This window comes from Rhopalosiphum padi, chromosome 2 (assembly GCF_020882245.1).
Source record: "Rhopalosiphum padi isolate XX-2018 chromosome 2, ASM2088224v1, whole genome shotgun sequence".
In the NCBI taxonomy this organism is placed as follows: Eukaryota; Metazoa; Arthropoda; class Insecta; order Hemiptera; family Aphididae; genus Rhopalosiphum; species Rhopalosiphum padi.
In genome coordinates this window covers 47,803,405-47,830,184 of record NC_083598.1, presented here as the reverse complement: position 1 = coordinate 47,830,184, position 26,780 = coordinate 47,803,405, and the positions used below count along the sequence as shown (strand labels likewise).

The following is a 26,780-nucleotide window of genomic DNA, read 5'->3' as shown; positions in this document are numbered from 1 at the left end:
GGGAGGACGAAATCGTAAATACGTTTTTAAACAATGGTTTTAAAAATAAGTCTCATTCATTCCTCGTCCGGTGAAGCGTTGGTCGTCGTTGTGCGAAAGCGCGCACATATCGTTATACGCTCGCCCGCCGTTTGCCAAACGAATGATGAATAGAAGAGCAGAAAAAAAAGAAAGAATTTCACCGGTCTATCGGTCGGCCAAACTGCAGTGCAATTCGTTTTCTATTTCGGGTACGGGGAATCTCTCGCGCACCTAAAGTATTTTATCTGTCGATTTTTTTATTTTCTGGCAAGACTCCCGAACGGAAACCAAATTTCTAAAAGGTATGCACTTCGTATGTACACGAGCATGCACACGCACGGTCCGTAATGACCTTTCGACGAAAATGCGAAACGTGATATTTCGCATACGCACATGGGCACATATTACACTATATACGACACAGTCGGTTGCGTATATCGCGATAATAATATGTAAATGGACGGCGGCCGCGTGGATATACACAACGCGGTTTTCTGATGTTGCTCGCCATATACCTATATAGATACGACTCTGCGAACACTGTAGCAGTATATATATATCGGGGTTGACGAACGCGCGCCGCAAACTATATATACGCACAAAACGCACAATGCATTATAGCTATATGTATGAGTACGCATTGTATACGACATACGGACATACCCATAGTCGCATAGAACTATATGAATTATGATATGAACTGTTCAAGAATTACTTAAACTTATTATTACTATCACCGACCATTACCTACGCGCCAACGACGAACACTAGCTTTTTTTCGGGGTTGCTGGTCATTATATTTTTAACTGGTTTTTAATTTAAAAAAAAAAATAATGTATTAGCTACACGACATCTTTGTAATCGCTACAATTATCCTGGCCCACCTTTGTCAACATAATCATATTATGATCAGGTGATATCAATTGACACCTCTGCACCCGTTTGTGTGCGAATTGTTATGCATATATTATATAGTATAGCTATATATTGCTATATATATATAATGTCATAACAAGAGGGGTGGACTACAAAGTATCGGACCTCGGAAACAGGTATCATCGGTCCAGTTATTCATTAATCATTTGTAAATAGTTATACTACAAGATATCACGCACAAAATGTTTATTATTTTTTTTTTCGTTATAGAGAGTTTACTGCTGCATTTGTTTCCAAATCAAATCTTGCGTTCATCGGAAAAACAATTAAATCCACGAAACCTATGAGATAAACAATATTATAGTAGTCTCTTTCAATAAAACCCAGTTACTGCAGGACATATATCGAATATTTACCTCAATATCATCGGTATGACGGTATAATGGTATCGTATCCATTTATATGCATACAAATTATTGTAATTTGTATAATCTATATAATAATTAAATAATATGTAGTCATATAGCGATCGTCGTTTGAAATTAAAACACAAAAGAAATATTATCAATAAAAAATTATTGAAACAAAAAAATCATTTTTTTTTTTTAATATGGCATTCTTTACTATACACATAAAATAGTCAAATATTTACAAAAAATTTTTTCGCGTGAAAACACTCGTCTTACAATTATATAATATATTATTATTATTATCATCATATTATATCAATATACATAATAAATCATAACATTTTGCAAATTAATTTTATATAAATTGTACATAAACATAATGTATATAATATTACAATATATTATTATTATTATTATTACATACGACCAGATTATTATATACTATCTATTATGGGATTCGCGTTTAACGCAAAATAACTATTGGCCGAGTTGTAAAACAAGTACAGACTACGAAATTGTATGCCAAATTTAACATTTTATATATTATATATATATATACATAGAATAATAATAATAATAAAAAAAATTCATCGTAAATTCATAACTAGATATTATATTTACACAATTTACACACTTTTTAATATTTCTATTATACCTACATAATTGTGTTATAGAATATGCGCTAAGATTGAAATGCGGTTTGGTCAACATCTCCCATACCTATAATACAGTAGTAATCATTAGGAATATAATTTTTCTACAAATTATAATTGTATCTATTATAATATAGTTTCATACAGACAGATTTTTATAACGGGAAAAATGTAACACTATCTAGTCTATGATATACGATTAATCTATAGTGATTAGAATACAACCAGAATCATAATATCATTACGGTAAGAAATAACACGTATAAAATAATAGCTCATCTGTATACCCATTTATTAACTACCTATTTTAATTCACATACACATATTAATACATAGTGTGATTCAGGTATTAAGAATGACTCGAAACGAAAGAATTTGTACTCGGAATTCTGTTAATTGATTTAAAAAATTAAAAATCGATTTGTACGTGATTTTGACGACGACGAGATGTTCTATACGGCTATACGCAACCGATTTTGTCACGTTTGTATTATGTTGATTTATAATATCATATTATTTACGTTGTACAGCATCTGTATACATATATAATGAATTGGTGCGATTATATTATAATAATATTTGGTTGACAGGTGGGATTGGGGAAGGGGTTGCGGCCGTCCTTTTATAGTCATCATCCCTTACACTGATGTCATTATGTGTATCTGATTCCGTCATAATATTGCTGTAATCGAGTGATATAATTTTTTTTTCTTTTCGCATTTCGCGACATCATAATAATATTACAATTAAATGGGCGGATACAAGTATGTTGTTGCATATTATTTATATACGTATAGGTATACCCTATATGTTTAATGGTAACATAAAAAACAAAAATAAAACCAATCATTGAAAAGCCATACATATATATATATATATATACCTATATAGATAAAACAAACTTTAAAATTATTATTATAATATAATTATGATCTTGACGGGGCGTAACTATATAGCCACCGCCTTGATAAATTCAACTAGACATGCCACTTAGACAATCGGACATTGGAAAACGTTGAAAATAAATAAGAGTAAATGTACGTATATTGTATTTTAGAAGATATATAGTAGAACACCGCATACTCGTGTGCAGCGATGAAACTTACATTATTATCATCTATGTTTTTACGGCGTGTGTCTGCAGTTTTTAATATGCGTATTATAATATATTCGTAAATACGCAGTGTCGTATTATATATTATGTACAGATTAAATAAAAGAGAAATGGCGTGTTTAGTTTAGGTAATACAGGTAATAAGGTATGGTTTCAAACGTGTTAATATAATTTAATAATAAATATTATACATAAATGCGTAATAATAATGTCATAGTATAAACAAGAAAAAAAAAAAAGAAAAAAGTCTGCAAAGAAAACAAAAAAAAACAATAACCTAAATAATAATATAATATTATCGTACTATGACTCAAAAACGTTTATTATTATTATTATTATTATTATTCTCACGGGGCGTTGTATTTTTTTTTGTTTCAATTGTGTATAATATATATATATATATATATGTAAATTTTTTTTTGTTGGTTCGATATGTATGTCCATAAGCCCATAAGCATTTGTACATGCTATTTGTACAATGTATATGTGTGTATATCATTTATATAATATTATAAATAGGTATTTACAGTCGCGAGTTTGACTATACAGTTGATATAATAAAAATAATAGGTAGTCGTAATAAAAAAAAATTAAAACTATTCAATGTACAACCGATGGAATTTTTCATCACGCGTAACCCGAGAAAAAAAAAATGTTTTTTTTTACGGTATAAAATCGTAATTTATTGCAACTCTCCCGGTCGTCTATATAAGTGACGTGTAGACTAAAACGCACTTGGGGCCTAATTTTTGGGATATTAAAATTAAAAATAATAATAATAATAATAATAATAATAATAAAAACAATAAAAACAAACGAAAAAAAAAAGATATAATAATAATAAAACGCATATAGGTAATATATTATATAAATAATAATAATAATAATAATAATAATTATAAAATATATTATAATAATCGCGCGATGCCGTAGTACATAATAATAGGTCATTGCGCGTCGAACACGTTACTCGTCTGGTCGTGTGCCGACCGAACGAGTGGGTGCATTATTACGATATATAATAATAATATTATCGGTGGTGATATACGACGAGACGGCGGCGGCGGAGACGGTGTGGTGATGGTGATTTTCTCTCGGCGCACGCGTGCGTAAAGGTGACGGCATACGTCCGGTACCCGGCGGTGATGCCTCGGCGTGTTCGCGTGTCGCGGCCACGCGTTAAAAAATATTATTGCGGATGTCCGCGTATCGTCTCCATATGATATTACAATATATAATAATATATTTTATTTTACGAGGCGACGCGGCAACACGCGAGTGCGTATAAGAACAATCGGCGGCGCGGCATCACAACGGGGCGGGCGTGCCCGTCATCTGCCTCCAGACGGAGTGTCACATGGAGTTTATGTACGGCCAGCTGAAGCTGCTGCCGCTGAGCAGCATGTCCCGGATGAGCGTCTCGATGGGCGTCTTGCCCACCAGCCGGACGAAGAAGAGCTGTTCGATGACTTGCGAGCTGACCGTGCGCAGGGACGGCAGCCTGAGCAGCAGCTTGCCGAACCGGATCGGCTGGTTGGGGTACTGCGTCCGGCAGTACTCCTCGAGCGCGCACTGCGACTTTTCCTGCAGCGACTCGATGTGCGCCACGTCCGACAACCCGCACGCGTCTGCAAAATAAAACACAAATATTTTAAAAATGATATCATATAATATCATTACGGGTGCCTGTAGTACATCATTATGCGTTGTGGCCACCTCTAAATCTAATACATATTATAATCTATGGTCGTCACGAGAGTTCGATGAATTCGATTCCTGTTTTATTATAATCCTTATATTGCATTATATTGAAGTATATATTATACTATAACGAATATCGGATTTTGTGGAAGATATAATATATCTGATATCGTTCCGTTAAAGGGCGTCGAAAACGTGGCGAGGGAGAGGTCTAATCTAAGTCGATGTGTAGACGCGACGGGTGATTCGAATATTATTATCGTAAATAATAGAGGACGGGCGATTATAAGTGCGCTTTTAAAAAAAAAAAACCATCAAACATTAACGGTTTTTAGACCGAAATATTATGTTTCATTTCTTTACATCAACACGAAATGGAAATAGAAAAAAAGTCGGAGACTAATCCTGCAAGGCGTACTCTGCCGCAATACTATTTAAGTATATATATATTTTTTTTATTAGCTTATTGGCGACTTTTGAGCTCGACCCGACTGTTGTGTTTTCGACCGACGACCTAACCACGCGGCGGTAATACCCGGTTAATCCCCGCCGAGGAAAAAACTGCAGCGGCATACTGCACCTCGTCACTATATACTCGACCGCAATAATAATTTTTTATTAAAATAATACAACACGCACCGCACTGTTTGTTTAAATATGAACTCGTCCGGGCCGACACGCCGCGCCACCCCCGCAGAGTTCGTAGCCGCGAGCGCGTTATAATGTGTATATATTTTAATTTTTAGTTCAGCGTGATGCGGTTTTGTTTTTTTGATTTTCGATCACCACGCTGCGACCCCGCACGCGAGGGATGATTCCATAATTAGGCCCCGCTGCAGTCAGCATTAGCATAAGAGGGACGCGCGCGAGTACGCGACTGTATCGTATATGCGTGTATGTGTATACGGCGAAGCGTTATAATAATATTTGCCCTTTCGACTGGCCCGCCGCGCGTCATCCCCGCGGTGTACAGTCGCCGCCGCCGCCGGTCTTAAAACGCCAAAAACTCGTGTGCGCCGAGCGATTCAAACTCTTCCCCTCGCAAAAAACCCTAACCCCGAAAACATCGATTTCCACACGAAACGTCACGGTCGTCATCGTCGAGCATATAATAATATACGATATTTTAGATGTACACATAGAATATAAATTATATACATAAAAAAGTGCATAGTTTTTGTCTTCCCCTCGAGCGGTTGACGGAACTTCACGAAAACTGCGTTTATATAATATAATATTTTATTTTTCAAGTCAATTTTCTCACAAGACGTTGCCGATTTTCGCGGACGCGCACTTAGGTCGGACGATATATCATTGTTCGGGAACAGTGTATTAATGTGAAAAGACATTCCGTCGAAACACGTTGCAGGAACTGTATTTTTATTGAATCATAATATTATATTAATATCACTTCGGAATCGTATTCCGTCGGAAGTCCGTCATCTCTATTCGCGGTATCACGCGGCGGTATACCGCGGTACGGGTAATATTACACGTCTACGACAAGGTCTACACTATAATAATATTATATTAAACTGTTGCAGTTTCTATTGTTGGCCGCCGTACATCATAGAAGGACGTTTTTCGTTTTCTGTCGTTTACGAGCACCTAATGGACCGTTTGACCTCGGCGAGCGGCCAGGCCAGCATGATGCAGTGCTGCTGCAGCGGAGCGGTACTCGCACAAATATTTCGTATCCATTATGATACTATCGTGTGGTTTAAGAGTAGTTGTGTTGTATATACGCGACCATAATATAGCTGATGACGTAACGCGTAGTTTATTTAAATTAATATAACGCGCGCGCGTGCTGGGCGCGATCTCTTCTTATATTATACATAAATATATATATATGTGTGTGTATCTTTTCCATTCGATCGCGTCGACGTATTACTTTTTTATACTCTCAGTGTTGATCTCGCGTCCCGACTCTTTTGTACATCGTATATATTATTATTATTACACGTCGACGTACGCCGTCACCATAACATCATCGCGTTGAGCGTTCGTCAGAAGTGTTATTTATTTCTTTTTCTATTTTAATTGTCACCGTACACGCGCGCGCGTATTATTATCTGCTTATATCGTATTATTATTACGTTTGTTATTCGAGAGAGTGTCTCGCCGTGGCAATTGCTGCTGCTGCACACCGCATGTACATATTATGATATACGCTCGCGGACGGGGCCCATTAATTGTCGCTGGGCAGACGAATGAAAACGTTACATTTAACGTAATATACGGCGATCGCGACGAAGACGTTCGTGTATTATACGTATATATTTTATCGTCGTACGGTTTATAGTACGCCAGAAAAATGAGAATACATCATCGCGTCACGTGTCCTCGAGTCTCGTCAATCGAACACCGCCGCCACCGCCGCGTACAATATAAACATAATATTATAATATTTATAAAAACTCGAGTATGTGTAGAGGTCGTTTTGCCGGTGTAGTTAACCACAGACGACGCGAATATTATAAAATATATTGTTGCGATTTTGCACGTTTCGCACTGAACGCGGTGTGCACATTGCTCCGCACGAGCGTGTTGTGTGTATTTATATGTGTACCTACTAAAATTGTTCGTAATCTATCTGAGAATTCGAGACCGGGTAAATGCTACAACGCTAACAGAGTTCTATACGGAAACCGCGGTTACGCGAATATTAATAATAATCGAATCGCTCGCGTTGCCGTGATGAGTGTATATTAATATTACTATCGCGCGGGGATAGGAAAAACGGGGTCGTTTCGGAAACGACGTATACCAAAGGCGCGCGCTGTTTTCGTCGCGGGCTGTCACGATTAGTTTTTTGTTTCTCGTCCCCTATCTATATTATACGCATTCAATACGTACATGACCCGCCGGCGGCGCAGCTCTGCATCACCCCTCCGCTGACTACTGCGGTATATATAAAGGCCTCCCAAATTTGGTCGTGCGGTCAGCCGCACCGGCTACACGGCTCCTCATCCACCCACAGCCGATATAATAATAATATAATGCACGTCGTCGTCGTCGTCGTTATTATATTTCTAGATATCGTACGATAACGCAAATGTCGCGCGCCCCAAGTGTGTACGACCTATATACGACACAGCACCGTGCACGAAAACCGTTTTTATTAAACGTCAAATCGCGACGATAGTGGGATAGATAGATAGAGAGAGAGAGAGAGAGAAAGAGAGAGATAAGGAGAGAGACGGAGTGAAAGTTTGAGTGTGTGTGCATGTGTACGTCCCCCTTTGCGCGTTTTTATTATTTGGTTTATTTTTTTCGGTTACGGCGATTTTTCACGTCACGGGGAGATTTTGCGCGGTCGTCCGCACGATATAATATATATTATATAATGAAAACATAAAAACCATCTGGGGAAGAAAGAGCATTTGATATAAAAATATTGTATAAATAATAATAATAGTAGTCACCGCCGTTGTCAGTCGCGGGGGAAGGCCGAGCCCTGGGTTATTTTTCGTACCATATTTATTTCTCTCTATATATATATGTATATAGTCATCGACTTTTCGACTCTTTGTCAATTAGGTCGGCGATGAAGGCGTAACAGACCCGGGGGAATGGCGGGCAAAAGTTTCGAGACTTTATATCATAATGTATATATAGGTACCAAAGTCGGCGAGAGCGTTTTAAGCTAATTGCGAAATGAGAATAAAAACAATATACCGCGAAAGAGGAAACCCGTGCAATTTCGCGTGTTTATATATATCTATACGTACGCCGGTATACCGCGTGAGAAGGGTCGTTGTATATTATGTATATTATTACTGTTATTATTAAAATATAATTCGAAAGGCGCGAAAACCCGCGGCAAAGTTCAAAACTCGACCGGTCGCGGCGAATAGTAATTCGCCGCGCAAGGTGACGTCGCCTGTGCCGCGTTATCCGCGCGCGGCTAATAACCCGAAATGCGATTTGCATAAACATTAAAACAAAAACTTTGCCCGGGGAGGTTTTTTTTCGGAATTGAATTAATCAATTGACGCCACCGCAACAGCAGTAAAGTAGCTATAGCATTATAGTCGTCGGGAATAAGCTGCTGCAGTGTATAGTATGTCTCGTGGGCGACCATTGCTGTTTCGGCTGCCAGAAGACGTTCACTAGTATGTACACACCATCAGCACTTGGCAACGAGCCCTCAACACGCCGGCCGTATGTGTAATAATACGATACACGGGATTTTGCCACCGGCCCGGAGCTTACACGGCTAAGGCGTGGTGTTCGTCCGAGGGCGAGTCCCTTTTCTCTGCGCTACACCGGCCAACGATTTGTTCTGTACGATAACCCTGCCATATAATATACCTACTATAACACACATGTAAAGCTCATCTGCGGGTCGCGTAAAGTTTTCACCCAAACGATTGCCACTAAAGCATTTTATTATATGTATAATATTATTAAAAAAAGTATGAATGCATGACGTATATATAGGTTTACGAGTGGTTCACGTAGGCATATAGATATGTATAGTAGCATATTTTGAGGATTTTTCTGCAGATTATCATAAGAAAATTGTTTAATTATCGATGAAAATTTAATTATAATTATCATTTTATCAAGAAACAATAACAGTTGAACAAATTAATAAATTAAAATGGAGCATGAAACAGTCGGTCAAAATAAAAGTTATCTAAAGAGTATAGATGAATATGATGACTATAAATCTATAAAATACAAAAGAAGTGCGTAAATATTTGTTGACATAAAACGTTTAATTTCTAAATATAATATAATATAATATTTTTATCTAATATAATTTAAAAATGAAATCTTTAGATAATAAGAAAATCATATTATTATTAAAAAAAATTTGGGTATTGTTTATTGTATAAATATAAATTTTTGAATAACAAAACCGATAAGGTAAAATCTTGTTTTCTTAATACTTACACTACCTATACATAGTATAAAAATTATTAGATTATCATTTTTGTTTTTATTTTTGGCCAGTGGGTCGGGCACCGTGGTAGAACCCAAAAATACATCATCGTTGTTTAATTATACCAATTTAATTTATTTAATATTATATGATATTATCAATCGTCCATGAGATGAGAATAATATATTTTTAATGATACGCGTGTTTACGAGTAGTGTACACTTATAATCAATGGTAGCCAATTAATGAAAACAATTTAATTGAGTTACCTATTTAGATTAAGTCAACGTTAAGCCATAATTGTATAGCTAACAAATTATATATTTAATTATAAAACTTCGAAGCTAAAATAATTTTAAAATATTAAATTAACTCAGTTAAGAAGAAGTAGAATCATTTTTTTTAATTACTACGTGGATTACACACACAGCGATTTTGTCAATTTCAATTTTAATAATAATATATTAAATTTTCTGTTGACAATAAATACTACACTATGCTATTAACTATACACTATTCCTTTATATACTACTTAGCTAATATATTGATTTAGGAAAGTGCATGTTTGTGACAACTACTCAATTCATTTATAAAAACAAGAGGTATTTATATTTTAATTTGTTTATGTTTACTTAAAACCGTTGTAAATACGCAGTTGTAGTTAATTTTACTTACACACATGATTTTAACTTAGTGTAATTTTTTCAAATTAACTGGAAAAAGGTTAGTTATTGCAATGGATTCACAGGTAATAAAAAAAAATTAACAAGTCAATGCCCACACCTTTGTGTATAATAATGTTAAGTGGGGAAGGGGGGTAGAGGAAAGATATTTTTAAGAAACTTCTAAGTTTCAATCCTGGCGTTTTCAAATTCAGAGGTAACGCTCCGAGGCCAATTATATAATATACCTACGGTATTATGGGTGCTTTCAATTGTTTTGTTTTTTGAACGATTTTTATGGACTGCGTGAAATTAAATTAAATTTTTCGTATTACTGCTGATCGACCGCTATCTTGTCTGTATGTTGCATCATAACTCATTATTGCCATACTTCAGTGATGGCATTTTTATCGATTTATTTTTAAAAAGACGTGATTTGGTTTGTATTCATTGCTATGCTATGAACCACCCGATCACTCATACACAATACGCGTCGCGATTTCAAGACAGACCAAGAAACGACCGGAACTGCACGTATGACGAAGATTAAATTATTATTATAATCGTACATTAAAAAATAATAATATTAATAATGTTAATAATAAATAATACCGTATAGGTTTATATGGATGCGCAATAAAAATAATTTCCAACGAGATTCGTGCATTCAGATTAACGATGATTAATTTTAGCATCAAAAACCAGTATCTCGCCGTATAATAGTAGTTTTTTAATGGCAATTGAGTGATGGACGGGAGAATCGACGTGGAGACGCACACGCAGCGAAACATACTCATAAAATGATTACGGAAATTGTTTTCGTTATTACTTTTTTTTTATCGTCATTTTCCTTTCCCTTGGTTAATTGTTTTGTTGTTGTTTTTTTTTTTATATATACATGCTGTAAGAGGACCCACTTAAAAAACGAGTTTAGGCACAAATGCGATCCGTATATACACGTGCAGCGGTAGGTACCATTTGCGCATTTTTGTGGTTTTTTTATTAGTATTCATCAAGATAAGCAGGCCGGCTAATTGGTAAACGCAACGCAACTGCAGTACATAATGTAAGGTCCGTTGTATTTATTGTCGAGTATTAAAATTAAACAGTCTTTTTTTACCATAATGATTCTCACTTGTTAATAACAACAGCACGCTCGGGGGGGTGTTTTTTATTATTATTATTATTCAGTTCAGCCCGCATTCTGCTGTACTTATATGGTGCTCGAGGTGCTGCAACGCCGCAACAGTGCGTGTGCGATTGTGTGTCAGAGGTCGATCCGCCGATTACGAACCCATATAATATATTATACATATACCACGCGAAAGGGTTGATGCATATGGGCTGTGTGACCGAGTCAATTGGTTGTGGTTAATTGAATTCAAATTCCGAGTTAAGTACAATATCGGCCTCGATCTCCCCGCTTTTTTAATATCGTCTTCTGTTATTCAATTCGATGATTATATATGCACGACAACCGCATATTAAAAATTTTTGTTTTTCAATTATCTTCGAATTAACCGTTTCGTGTACACGCGTATGCACACACAACAATCACATATTGTATTAATGCCTATCACATATTCAATTCATTATTTATATATTACGTAGATATATATGCACACAAGCCTGGACCGTTTGCCGTATACCTATACTATATATGTATAATATTTATATACGGCGGCTATTGCAGCTATATTACAATCTCCTATTTATAAGTAATTTAAATATTAGGTATAGAGGTATACATATAATATTATATATCGTGTATATTAAAACGATGTGTACATAATCTGTACGCGCGCGTATGCAGTAAGATATACACATCATATGGGCCTTGGATAATGAGCCGAAATTATAATATTCGTGCTTTTATTATTCCTGCAGCGATCTCGCGGCGTTTATGATTGATACGTTTAGCCGTCCCGAATCGCGCGAGAAAAAAAAGCGCACAGGGATTATTATTATTATTATTTTTTACGACGTACCAACGACCCGTGTAATTCGAGAAATTTCAATTTCGGCCAACTGTCGGCTAATCGTCAGCGCCCACCCTCCGCAGCCGATCGCGGCGCATACCACCCCACTGTTTACGAACAATCTGGTCCACTATAAAACACACTTTGACCCTTCAGGAGGTTTTGTCACGGTTTCTCGGATTACAACGAAAACCTTTTCGGTCACGTTCCGAACGAGCAGCGTAATAAATATTAAAACAAAAATTTTAAATGGCCTGCCCTATAGGTACGTGTATAAAGAGTATAGGTACCTATATACGGGATAATTTTGAAAAACAACGTCGTAAAATACGGTGTCGATACGAAACGAAATCGTGTGTACTGTAACACCTATTATACATGTACCTATTGTGTTTGTCCACCATTTTGCCATTTAGGATTCGTATATTTTCCGACCGCACTACCACGGATAATTTCGATGCAATTTATAAATGTAAAAAAATTATTCGTGTGCATGTTTATGTCCACGTATCGTCAAACGTATAGTTTAAACTCGTATTTTAAATCAAAACATTCAAAGCGGCGGTAGTGTAAGTCGTATGACCGCGATGTAACTCAGCAATGATGTGTTCGTAATACGATTTAAAATGTACGTACATTTATTTTAATGTGGTTTGGTTTTAATTTTCTTTTCTATGATTTTCGTGTTTCTCGGTAAAGAAAAAAGTAGGTTATAAACTTCACGGCCGTTGCGGCGAACCCTACAGGCGCAATGGAACGTCAAACCGCATTCGGAAATACTTATACGATGACCAAAAGAATAGCCGCGGTTTCGTCAAATTTATAATGAACGGTATGCGCGTTGTTATTATTATTTTTTCGAGACAATAATAAGTCACAGAGCATTGTTCGTCCATGCGAATCGACTACAATATACATCAATTAACCAGATAACACGTATGCGTTTGCAATTCATATTGTCCTTTTTTATTCTTTATCCTTCTAAATCTCGACCGACTCCCTTTCTCCGGCAATTCGCGCGAGCATACCTACATGTTATGTGTTCGGACCATATAGATATATTATATACTTTTACTCGCAGAGTTACACGCGATTATGCAGCGTTATTCTAAATGCCACGGTTAAAATGTTTGAAGTTATTGCAACTTGTGTAGGTATGTACGGCGAAGTCGCGAGTACCTATAATAATATAATAGCCTATGTGTGCGCACAACGACATTGTTGTCCACAAGTGGTTTTACGAAATCCCGTTCGTGATATATTATACGTATATCATGATAATACGCTGGAATACGCAGTTAGTTGTTCGCATATCTTATAAAACATTGGAACGATATCATTATATTATTGTATTATCGCCCTACACTCAATCGGTACATTAAATATTGTAACCTCTATATATAGGGCAATACATAACTATATATATAGGTACTGTCGGGCATAGCAAAGTTTGCAATTTCCGAGCAACAGCAACGAAGATAATTTGAATAATAATTTTTCAAGTATATCGTAATATATTGCGCGAAGTTTTGTATAGGTATTAATAATATATTGCAGTGTATACCTACGTCGACACACGCATGTACCGAAATTTGCCGTAATATTAATGTAATTTTTGCCAGACTATAGTTTTTTAGTGCTATATTTAATATTTATATTATTATTTCCACACACGTCATATTGTACATATACGATCGTATAATATATACGCGCGCATATATATATATATATATATATATAATATTGACAATGAGTTAGTGGGTGGTCAGACCGCAATATTATTCTGCCAATTATATATATATGGTATATCCCGGCCGGTGAAATGGCATTGCCCAATTTCGGATTACGAATTTATGAGCATCGTCGTAAAAGTCGAACGCGTGAATAACTATATACCTAATAATAATATATATATACGTGTATAATAATACTTTGCGTGCGTATATGTGATATAATGATACAGGTATATATATAAATATAATACACTACATGTCGGGCCCACCACACATGCGTGGTACACTGCGGCAATATAACCGCTTGTGAAGGGGTTTAAACAAAGCCAATTTCGCGTCGTATTAAAACTGGCCACGAATACGTAGCACAATAAATATGTTTGACATCGGAATTGACATGGCGCGAAATAAACTATGTATAAAATATTACATGTGTGTTCGGCCGAGTTATATTATTACGTATAATACAGGACGTTAAGCGGTGTTTTTGGTTAACAATATAATAATGTATATTTTGCAGCGTATACCTACGATAATATTTCTTGTCGGGAAACACGCAAAATGGCGTTTTACAACAAATTGGATATGTCTATAATAAATATAGCAAATACTATATTTTCTATGGTTATTTATAGGTAAACAACTACTCAAATAATAATGTACGATTCATGAAAACTTACATGCCTTCTTATGTGACATAATAATATTTTTCCACGTTCACTGGCAGTGAGTTACGACTTGTGATTTATGATGTATTATTATTTATTATCGATATGACATTGTCGCGTTTTTGAGAAACGGAGCATTTCATTAATTTTGTCGGATTTCATTATGCCAGTATAAATAATAAACATTTTAATCTGTAATCATTATTATACAATATTTTTCATAATATGTAATACATATAAATATGTAGGCAAATAGATGACCTCTCAATAGCATTAATGGACTAATATAAAATAAAATATTTTATCGGTTTTCAAATTATTTTAGAGAGTAATATATTATATTACACGTAGGCACTTAATACTTAATAACACCAACCGGTACACAACACATACTACATCTGCACTCGAGTATGATATAAGAAATTAATAGGTATTATATAGCACATGAGGTCGACTTCAATTTTTCCAAATGATTATACATTCATTCGTATGTACACTATAGGTACTATAGCTATTGTTCGTCAAATCAGTTGCGTACTATTTTCAGACAGGTATATAATATAGAAGTCTTTTTTTTTTTTACAGGCGCGCGTAATTATGATCTCGGTGACTGGTGATTCGAGTACAATTTTGGCATGTATGCAACGTCATAATAATGTGAGAACGCGTTATGACTACAGGCTGATAGACAAATTAATACAAATCGCCAGTTGATTCAGAAACGATATTACGATATCAGCGTGCAGAATTTTAACCCGGTCGTATCGCATAATATACCTATTAACAATACAGTAGTAGTCATCGGCTTCGGAAAACTTTCGATTTTTTGTATGGTGCAAAACGTTGAATTACAAAAGTAGAGGTTCGAAATATTTCATTTTTTTGGAAATCGTGTGTCATGAATATCGAACACAAGTAAATAAGAACTAATGATGATAATAATATCAATAGTAAAAAAAAAAATAATTAAAAAATATTGGTTTGTTTTTCTTTGTTAATAAGTGCTATCCGCTTTGCACAATCATTTACTTGCAGACATAGAGACGGTTGCAGACGCGCTGTTGTGCAGCTTCTCGAGCAGGTAATTTGTAAATCACGCCGTCGGCGGCGGTGTCGCGAATTCGGCATTCCTCCGAAAGGCGTCGCAATAACATCACACTTCTGCCGCCGAAGAGGTATTTATTAATTTAATATGAACGTATATTATAATACAAACGCGAAAACTTTAACAGATAAACTGCACCGCGCGTTATTTACACACTATTGAGCGCGGCGAGACGTCGTTATAACACATTATGCGAACCCATTGTTGTACTCGCGCACCCGGCGACGTGATATCTTCTCGTATGTATACACGATAATAACAATAATAATATTATGTTTGTATATATACGAAGTAGAAGAAGAAGAAGAAGACGACGACGACCGGCAACAGCAGTAGCAGATGATCGTCATCGTCGCTAGTCCTTTTCCTCTGCACATAATAATAATAATAATAATGACGATGGCTATACGACGGTACCTATTATATTATTTGCACACAAAACGACGTGTGCGCGTGTTTACACGCGTATTACAATATATTATTATTATTATTATTATTATTATAATATACCGCTACCGATGCCGTTTGTCGCGAGTGGCGTGTGTAGGTGTGATTATTTTCGTTTGTATAGAGGCGTAGTTACCTATATATACATATATACGTAATATAATAATATTATGCGAGTGCAGTGTGTGTGTGACTTCTATCGGCGGCGGGCGCTGTGCACAATGACACGTTGATGATGCGCTTACTGATCCGTGTGTGTAAACAGCGTCTTATATACACGGGGGTAGGTACGTGATGCTGTATGTGTACGACAATGGTTGGAAATACGTTTTAGTCGGATATATAATACATATATATTGTGTACGGGTGGAAGGTACTCATTCGTAAACTCTGGTCGTCGATTATCGGACGAGTCACTGCAGCAGTAGTGGTGCGGTAGTAGTATAGTAGTATAAGTAGTGAGTGTATTGACACTCGGCGTATTGTAATTATTTGTGTATACACGATAACGACGTCGACGCGGTGATTTATCGGAGTCCGCGACGTGAAATATAAAATAACGACGCGAAATCCCTCCTTCAAGACGCCTCTCGAAATGCGCGGGGGTCCGGTCGAGAAAAAAAAAGTCGAATTACAATGTAAATAATATAATATACAAATGTAATATAATACCGAGCTCGGAACGTTAATCAGCCGACATTACGACGGGGCACGCGACTGCGAGGTTTTTCGAGGTACTTTTTTCCCGCGTGATCGTATTGTGTTTGTAATCCGCGTCGCAGCGACGATCGCGTACTTATATACGATGTACATATTATAGCAAATGACTTATACACGGAAGTGTCTATTATTCATAATTCTGTCGTAACCATTAAAGTCATCGCGTACTCGACTTTTCAACGTACATTATTATTATTGTTGTTTTTATGATTACATCCGATTAGCATAACCGTAAGATACGATCGTGTCGGGAGACACGCGCGATAATGTTCTATCGCGATCTATCTACACGTGTATTGGTTTACATATTTTTTGTTCGCGTATACCTATAATTAAATCGTACACGATTATAGTAATTTGTAATACGATTGGCGAGAAGTCTAATACCTATAGGTATATATACATGTATTTTAATTATTTAATATTATAGATACGCGATCGTGATAATGTGTTCTAAAATTTTGTTTTTAGATGAAAACTTTTTATTTAATTTGTATACGGTTTAATTGAGCATTTAGATGCATTTAAGTGAAAATTTAAACTAGTCCCTAGTTTTTGAGTTATTTATATTTATATTCTAAGGACTAATATTATAACCCTCGATAATAGTTTTACTTAAATTATAAAATATCAGTTATGTTTAGTCTGGTACTTATTCAATGTGGGTACTCCCTACAATTTAAAAATTTGCGTAAATTGTTATGTTAAACATGTTATATAACAAGTTTGAATTTTCGAAAATAATACGGTCTTAAAGTAGGTATATCTAATTAAAAAATACGAAGTTTAATAAATGAATAGATTAAAGAAAAAAATGGATATGAGTATGTATGATGGTGAATAACCCAAAATATAATAATACAACGTCAAACACGCCGAATAGAAACCATTAAAATACTATAAAGATAATATGTACTACGTGCTTGTGTTTTTGGCTTTCTTTGCGTCCTAAAAAATACAAACTGCCTAGTCATACGGTCTCCTTTTTTCACCGCCTGCGACCCACCTAACTCATACGCTGAACATTATTATTATACTATACCAGTTTTCCGCGACGAAATATTATTATACGTTTTACGAGCGCGCGCCCAATACTTTTCGGGATGGCTTACGGCAAGACGCGATGCGCCGCTGGCACATTTAATTTGTTTCTATCTATGGCCAATATAATGTAGTATTAACGGGCAAAGAGAGTTAGGTTTGTACTTTGCCCGAACCGCGACGACGTCTCACCTACAACTTACTACATTCGATATAAAATACGTATAATGTTCAACAACGAGCGTGTCCCCCGCGAATCGTTTCCACGCGGAACACGCCTAAACGTTATATTATTTTGTAATACGAGTGTTATAAACATACGAGTACACACACACACACACACATTGGGTATAACGCGTAGCAACTGGTTCCGCGAGGAATCGTGACCGATCCAGCGCGAGAGATTTACACGGGCGGCCGAATATAATATTGTGGTTGTTGCCGCCGCTGTCCGACAGCAGCTGGTGCATAATAATATACATATATTAAATATATAAATATACGTAATATGCAACGTAAATATATTTTCACTCAGTCGGATTGTAATTTTTTTTTTAACGATAAAATAACTAGTGAGAAATAAAAACACTGTCGTCGACGTCAGGAAATATGTGCGTATACAAATAATATATTCCTCGTTTACATATATATTTATATATACATATATATATATATGGTACGTTATTATAATAATACATCACCACCGCCGCGTCGAGCGGTTATGAAAACTGGCTTTTGTGTTATGACCACGTTAAGTGTCGGACCGGAAGGAAGCGCACCACAGGAAGGAAGAGAGGGGACCGAGAGATGACCGCATCCTCTAGTGTAAGGGGATCGTTATCGCGGCCGCACTATACTACGCGCGTACGACGATGAGGGTCGTCGCGCGCGTTTATCTGGTCGAAGGGTTCGCGCCGGAGAAAAGGTCTTATCTCTTGTACACTGCACCCTCGTTTTACGATTCCGCGAAGAATTTCACTGGTTTTATTCAAATGGCCTAAATGCGCGCAGCTCGTTTCGGAGGGGTAAAACATGCGGTCGGCGAGATTTCTACTCGGCGGCGTTTTCGGAACAAAGTGCGTCTATATTATAATATTATATTATTACGCACGCACACGAACTGCGTATGTCGTGATCGATGTATAATGACTTGTATGCGTTTCGAATGAATACTGAACGTAACGTCGATGTGGTCGACCTATAATATTATAAACGTATTATAATACGCGTCTATACATATAGCTAGTAGGTAAATATAGTTCGTCATAAAAGGCAAAATCAAAAAAGCATGTATATGTTTTTTTTATTTCTGCGAGATTAATTGTACAATCTATGCACGGGAACATTAAGCAAAAATGATTGAGAGTGGGCATATAGTTATCTGTTGATGACACTATACCGATTATGGTATACCTACTTATAGTTATTTTTTTATAGATCTATTTGTTTGTTTAGATCGTAATGGGTGTCCAGCAGATCGTGACACCATTTGGGTTTAAAACGTCTTGGGGGGGGGGGGGGGATTACCGGGAATCGTAGAGACTCCTTCGTAGGTCAGTCTCGCGGTCGACGACGATATACCTATCGTCAATGTATAAACTTATTTCGACGGACGGCTTTGACATGCTTTACTCGATATCAACACGTCGCAAGTACACGTGTGTGAAAATACCGTCTACGAACACGTATATCGGCGACGAGTTCGTTACAGGGCGGCCTGAGCGTATTCGATATACCTACTAGTGAATGGACCGGACAAAAAAAAAAAAAAAATTGAAAAAAAAAAATGACCACAAGTCATAGTGAATTATAAATGTACAGAAAAGAAACGGTAGAGATTATTGACCATGTCGTATTATTATAAAACGTGTACGTGATTCGGACGTTGGCGGGGGCGTGTGTACTGATGGAAGAGCGCGGGGAAACGCGCGTCTCCTCCGCGCGCCGGTGTGACTTTCATTTCGACGTCATCGCCGCCGCCGCCGGCATCGCCTTAGTCCGTGGCGCGCGCGCGCTGACCGCTCTAATCGCGCGTGATTAATCTCGACCCGCGACCCATACGACAGCGGCGACGGATTATGTTAATTACTCTTGGATCGGGCGCGGGCGCGCGCAAAAAAAAAAATACTAAAATTGTTATCAAAATATCGACAACATACAATCGGCAATTACGCCCACGCTTTCGCTGGACACAGTGCTCGGTGTAAGCGAAGTAGTCCGGCCGGTATCCGCGGTATAACGTGTATAATATTATGCGCGTTCGCGACCGGTCCGGTTTTCGCGGTCGTTATATGCATAATAACAATGTTATTTTAACGATATTATACATGTACACTTCACGTACACGCACGAGACGTACAGGACCGAAAATAATAAAATTTAAACATTGTTGTTGTCGATATTATATATAGACACACGTGTGTAAACACTATACGGACCGCGCGCTCGGACGCCGCCGATTTAGTCATCATCATCTGTATCGGATGCTGCAACGGGATGCGACGACCAAATATTATATATATATACACCGATACAGCGATAATAATAACGACGACGACGATATAATAATAATATTATTATAGTATTACGACGTATATTATTATGTGTATATATTGTGCGAGTCTGCGGGGCGACCGTGTCCGATTCGGCGTGTCCGTCCGATCGGCAGCCACTGCGCACATCACCTGACGACGACGACGACGACGACGACGACGTCGACGAGGAGGAGCTGTTGGCGACCGCGAGCCGTTGTTAACGCGCCCGCGATTCGTTCGCCGCCGGCCTTATACGCCGGGCCACATCACCGTGACGCCGACACGTCCAAACAATTTGACCACATCGTGAGAACCCGATTCGTTGATTTATTTTTTCGTCCGACCGGAGCGGAATAACAATAATAATAATAATAATAATAATACATCTTTCTTTCTACATAGGTGTAATATATAGGTACGCGTATATATATATATATATACGTTTTTCCGACACGGACGCACACGTGACCTTTTTCACGTACACGACGACGATGTATATACCTACACGCGTATATATATATATGACTTTATACAAGTACTCTGCGCAGCCCCGAGGACGACACACACGTGTATCGCGGTCGTGGTCGTCGTCACCTATACACACACACACACACACACACGTCCGTCCGTCATGACGTGCTATCCGACGACAATAATAATGATGATATATATTATACATATCGTGTCGTCGCGGCCGAGCATTGTTCGCGTCCCGTACGAATAACCGCCGTCGGCGTCGGTCGTCGTCGTCGTGGGCGTGTGAAATCATTATATTTTCTTCCGTGAAATTGCACATTTTTTCCGTCCTCCATCACGCGCGTGTACGTATATACAGCACGCATATTGCGTTATGTGTGCGCGCCGCAGCAGTGTGTGGGATCGTGTGCGACTCTCCCGCGGACGCAGCGATGCACCGCCAGAGGAATGCTGCGACTGCATAATATGGATACGTACGCAACTATCGTAGGTATAGACCGGCGCTGCAGCGAGTTAGGATCTGATGCGTGTTAGAGGGTGCCGGTCGTTGCGTACATAGACTATAGCTATGTGATGGATATAAATGTATGCGTAAATATATAAAAAAAAAGTCAGGTATGTATGCCTATGCGTATACGAATAATGGCGTAGCATCACACAGGACAGTCTGATGATGTATAAGATTTTTATTGATTTTTAATTCAAATTATTCATAACATAAAATATGTTATGTTTTGTTTTTTTACGTAAATTTGGCCACACATTGGAGGCCTCAAGGGCTGTGCTCTCGGTCTAAACACGCTACTGTGATGCGTACCTCCCTCTGTTTCGGTTCACGACGAATAATCTTGATAATATACCTTTGTAGGACCTGCCTGTGAGTAAATATATATAAGGTCTCAACGGTCGAACTTCTCGAAACGACGTCAGCGATTTACGGGGCGTTTTCTCCGCGAAGACCGAAACTGTTTTCCAACGGTCCGTTCGGATTATATATATGCGATATTGCTCTTTTTTGCGCCGGTCCGTAAGCGTTGTATCAATTAACCTCGATTACCACTATTGCTGCTGCCGAAACACGCATCGGCATTAAGTTATTTTTTTTTGTCTTGAGTGGATCGTTTTCGTCAAAACTTGCGTTTCTCTGTATTATACGTATATACGCACGGTGACGATAGCCGTCCCGACGGCTAGTTGAGATACGTATGAGAAGAGCGAACGCGACTCGAAGAGAGAATAATATTATACAGCGGGCGTTTCGATTGCGAACCGTATAATAATAATAATAATAATAATAATAATAATAATAAGTATTTAATGAACGTAGCTAGTACACGGTCTCGGTGAAAGGATTCCGTTTTTTTCCCTATCGTCTTTTCATGCCCGGTGTTTATTATATAAGTACTTATAAATATACGTATACACTGTCTGTCGGCCGAGACGTCGAACCGCCAATTAGAAAAAAAGTCAATATTAACACATTTTCTCGTAAATCGGTTAGATTTGAACGACCTGACCGTAAATAATCTGACGGGATAATAGCCGCTGTTGATCACACTTGGTTGATCACGAGAGTCTTACACAAATACTAATTTATAAAATGATGTTTTTTATAAACTGATGTCGAACAACAGCTGTATGATACATTCCTGTCGGAAGTAAAAATGCTCTAATTAACTAATTAATTAGAATTATTATCGTTTTCGGAAGTTTGCCGTACTAGACGACATTGCGCGTATATACCGCATAGGTCCCGACTGTGTAATAACGGTCATAATGTAAATATTGCGTACATATTTCGCTTATAACGCATTATTATATCCGTGTACGAAATCGAGGTGGCGTCCAATTTGAATTGTATTCCTAACTGCAGCCGCTCAGTTGCTTTCCACAGAGCGCGATCATTAAATATTAATTAAAAAATAAAATAAAAAAAAGAAGCTATTACTCGTCGTCGTTACGGTGCTAGCTATCGTTACAGTGAATTATTGTTATAAACACCAAAACTGGGAAAAATTATTATAAGTATCTCGTTATGCGCGCGTGCGCACGGGTCACCGGCGAGGTCGTACCAGCGGTGCGACCGTGTTGTGCGCGAGCACTCCTGCAGGTCTCCGAGACCGTTTCGCGTCGCTCAAAACGGAACGTGTCCGCGGTTAGGTTCAGAGCATCGCAACAACCCCTAGAAACAGTTTTCCGGGATGGGGTGAAAGGGTATGGTTTTATAATCACTGTACGTCGTATAAATCTAAACCGGTCGGAAAACCGGAAAATCCCGAGTGCGTGCATACGAATTAGATATTTATCGTGCCCTCTGTGTTCCGCGCGCGTGCCCGGCCGCCTATATCGTATCATGTACGCGATTATAAACATAATATACCGTTCGGTAAACGGATCCGTTTTAATTGAATAATAATAATAACAACGAACCCGGCGCGTGCGCGTGTAAACGCGTATACATGTACCACTCTCGTATATATTTAACGGTTAGCGCGCTCGCACGGTCTCGGGTCGTTTGCCCGCGTAGACACACGCATACACATAAATACATATATATATATAGAGAGAGACGAATATACACGTATATACGATGTATATAGATCTTTAATACAGTATATATTATATAGGTGCGTAATGCGCAGGAGCCGTACACCTAATACGCCCACGCGTCCGTTTTGCCGAGTTGACCTCGGCCGCTGGACGGGGGCCACTGGGTCACAAGGATTTATCGTGTAACGCCGCCGCGGCAGTGGTTGCTAACGACCGTCGTCGTCGTCGTCGTTTTTCACCCGAAGCGTCGAAAAGTAGAAAACGCTCAACGCGTGTTTTATTGTTGTAATATACCTATCTACATAATATTATAATATGCATAAATGAGTTTGCGTACGAGGTGTAAGACTCGTGTTCACGCCGCCACCACCGCGGGTGTTTCCGGCCGACGGGTTTTAGTGTGTTAATAAAGCCTGATGTCTATTATTGGTACTCGAACGCGAGCTTTTCTTTCCGCAAACACGTTTTCGCAGTCCCGATCTATTAATCAATTGCGTTTCGAATTCGTTCGAAAAAAATAATAAAAATTTTAATTATGCGCGTACTCGGGTCTCGGGCAGTGAGAGTATTTTTTAATTGCAACGGCTGAGACGAGATTAATTTTTTAGCCATCGACGGTTTCCCGTTCATCCGGAAGGAACGAACGACGACGTACAAGATTTGACGCGTTAGTATAACTTTCACGGGATACTCGAAGTTTGACTGTAACCAACTATTTAAAAACGAACCGTTTGCTTGAGAACTTGCAGTTTTCGGTCATCAGAATAAATGACGGCGATACAGATCTCGTATAATAGAAAATTTCAAAACATCTTCCCACGACGTTTATCGACCCGAGTTTATCAAAGAAATTCGCGGAATACAAATTAACTGACGGATTATAACGTGCGCATATTATTATTGTCGGCTCGCAGCGGCTTGACGACTTTGGGAACCCCGTGGCGCGCGGAGACCGTGACGCGGGAGGTCTGGCGGCCGGCGAAATCTTACGCTATACCGTCGAACAAACTGAACGAATAATATCTTGAAAAATTGAGTTCGTCTCGTGGTCGTCGACTTTGCGCACGTGTCTACAGCCCACCGCCGCCGCGGTTATAAATCGTATACGATATTATTATCATCTGTTCTGTAAGACCTATATGGGCGTTACGTCGGCCGAAAGATCTCGTTATTGTACATAGTACTCGCGAGCATACTCGGGAGTCGGGATGTGCAGTTTTTAACGGATCTTAATGACCGCCGCCGCACCGCAAAGAACGGAGTATAACAATATTTTTTATATAATTTCGTCTGCAGCGTCCGAGCCCCGCTCCGCCGCCGAAGTCGTTTGTTGTAAGTCGTCGCGTAAGTCACACCGGATAAACAACGGCCGGCGTTCGAGTACGGACACCGACAACTGGTTTCGCACGAGCTCGCGATAATAATAATTGAAAAAAATATAATATATAATTCGATCGTGTGAATGTTTTTACGACCGTACACCGTGCGATATCGTATCCCGCGTCGGTTTTCTGCGGTACGTCGGTCGTATTATTATTACAGTACCTATATACTGCAGTATTCGCTTTCACTAAACGCGCACATTATACCTACCTAATAATAATAATACGACGTAGTATTTAACAGTCGTCCGTGCGTGGGCCGATATTTTATATTATATTATTATTATTATTATTGTATTTAAACGATCGCTGCAGTTTGGCTAGTCGGCGGTTATTATTATATCCGTCAGCGGTATCGCGAACGTTTCGCGGGTATAAAACGGCTCGGCGGTTATTTCGACGATCGGCGGTTAGGTCCCGACGAAAATATAATTCTTCGTACGACCGACCGACCGACGTCCTTTACTCGGTCGTTCGCGCGTAGGTCGTGGGAAAAATTAAACCATCGGCGGCGTGTATTATTATCGTTGTTTTTCTTATGTAGGACGCGGCTGCGATTGCGATCTCCGTCTCCGTCGCCGTCCTCGTCGTCGTCGTCTTCGCCGTCGTCGGTTCCGGGATGAGCGCGCGCGCAAAAGTAGGACGCGCCGCGCGGGCGGGTCGGCGGTCTGCGGAGCTCGCGTATATTATTATTATTGTACGCCGCACACACCGCCGCCGCCACGACGAATCGTCCGGCCGTCCGAAGAGCAGATAAGCCGAGCGGCGTGTGCGTAATACACGCGCACAAAATGTCCACTCGTCGTCGTCGTCCGCGATGCCGATGCCGCCGCTGCTGCCGTCATATTATCGTGCACATGACGTGCAGCCCGTCGGCAATCGCCAGGTCGTGACCGGCCGTCTCTTCGCGCGCGCATGATATTATTACATTATCATTATACGAGAAGAAATGTATACAGGGTGAATCTCTACGCACGCACCTCCCCTCGTTTCTACCGTCATTCATTAAAATCATGATTTTTAAATATATTCGATTACCATAATTTCGAAATCTCGTTTTTTTTTTAAAATTCTATTACATATACTTAGGATAATAGTCATTAAAAAAAGATTTATAAAAATATAAAATTCTTGTAATGTTGGATCAGATATTTATTTTACTTGACTATTTTTATAAATTATTATTAATGGTTTAAAATTGCAGATCACTAACACTTTAAAATTACTTTATGGTTCCATATTTTCCAAACCAATTATCATGGACCTATTATCCTAATAGTACACAAGGTTAAATTACTCAAAAACTACTATTTATAGGAAAATTATCCACTAAATAATTTACAGTAGAAAAAGAGGATTTACAATTGAAAAATAAATGTGTCAACAATATAGTCTTTAAGAATACTTAAATTTCCAAAATTCAGATATTGAATAACTGCATTATTGAAGAATAAAAAAAGGGGGTGAGCATGCTTGTTGAACCACTCCGTATAAGAACTCAGTTCTGGCATCCGCAGAGAAAAAAAATATTCAAAATATGCACCACTGTTAGCGGCAAATTCGCCGTATAAGGATGCGCCGCAAGAAAGAAGAAGCGCACGACGTGTGGTATGAAGAGGAAGATAGCGGAGGAGACGCGTATACGCGCGTTAAGAGCTAGGATGAAAAAAAACTTGCCGACCGAGAATCGTTTTCGGGATGACGTTTTGCCGCCCAAGTGAAAGCTGTAATACTGCACGAGAACAGGTCGGACACGATTCGCGTGCCCGTTGGCTAAACGAAGACTACACAGCGATGAATCTGTTTATATATG

At 38.3% G+C, this 26,780-nt stretch overlaps 1 protein-coding gene across 1 annotated transcript in view; it reads right to left on the bottom strand.

Moving 5' to 3' along the window:
• Positions 1-1,579: 1,579 nt before the first annotated feature.
• The window catches only part of LOC132919384 (nuclear receptor subfamily 2 group F member 1-B), a 51,221-nt gene continuing 26,020 nt past the window's right edge, over positions 1,580-26,780 (bottom strand). Inside the window, exon 5 of the mRNA XM_060980962.1 lies at positions 1,580-4,702. Within this exon, the coding sequence (XP_060836945.1) occupies positions 4,428-4,702 (275 nt within the window). The 3' untranslated portion in view covers positions 1,580-4,427. The remainder of the gene's footprint in view (positions 4,703-26,780) is intronic.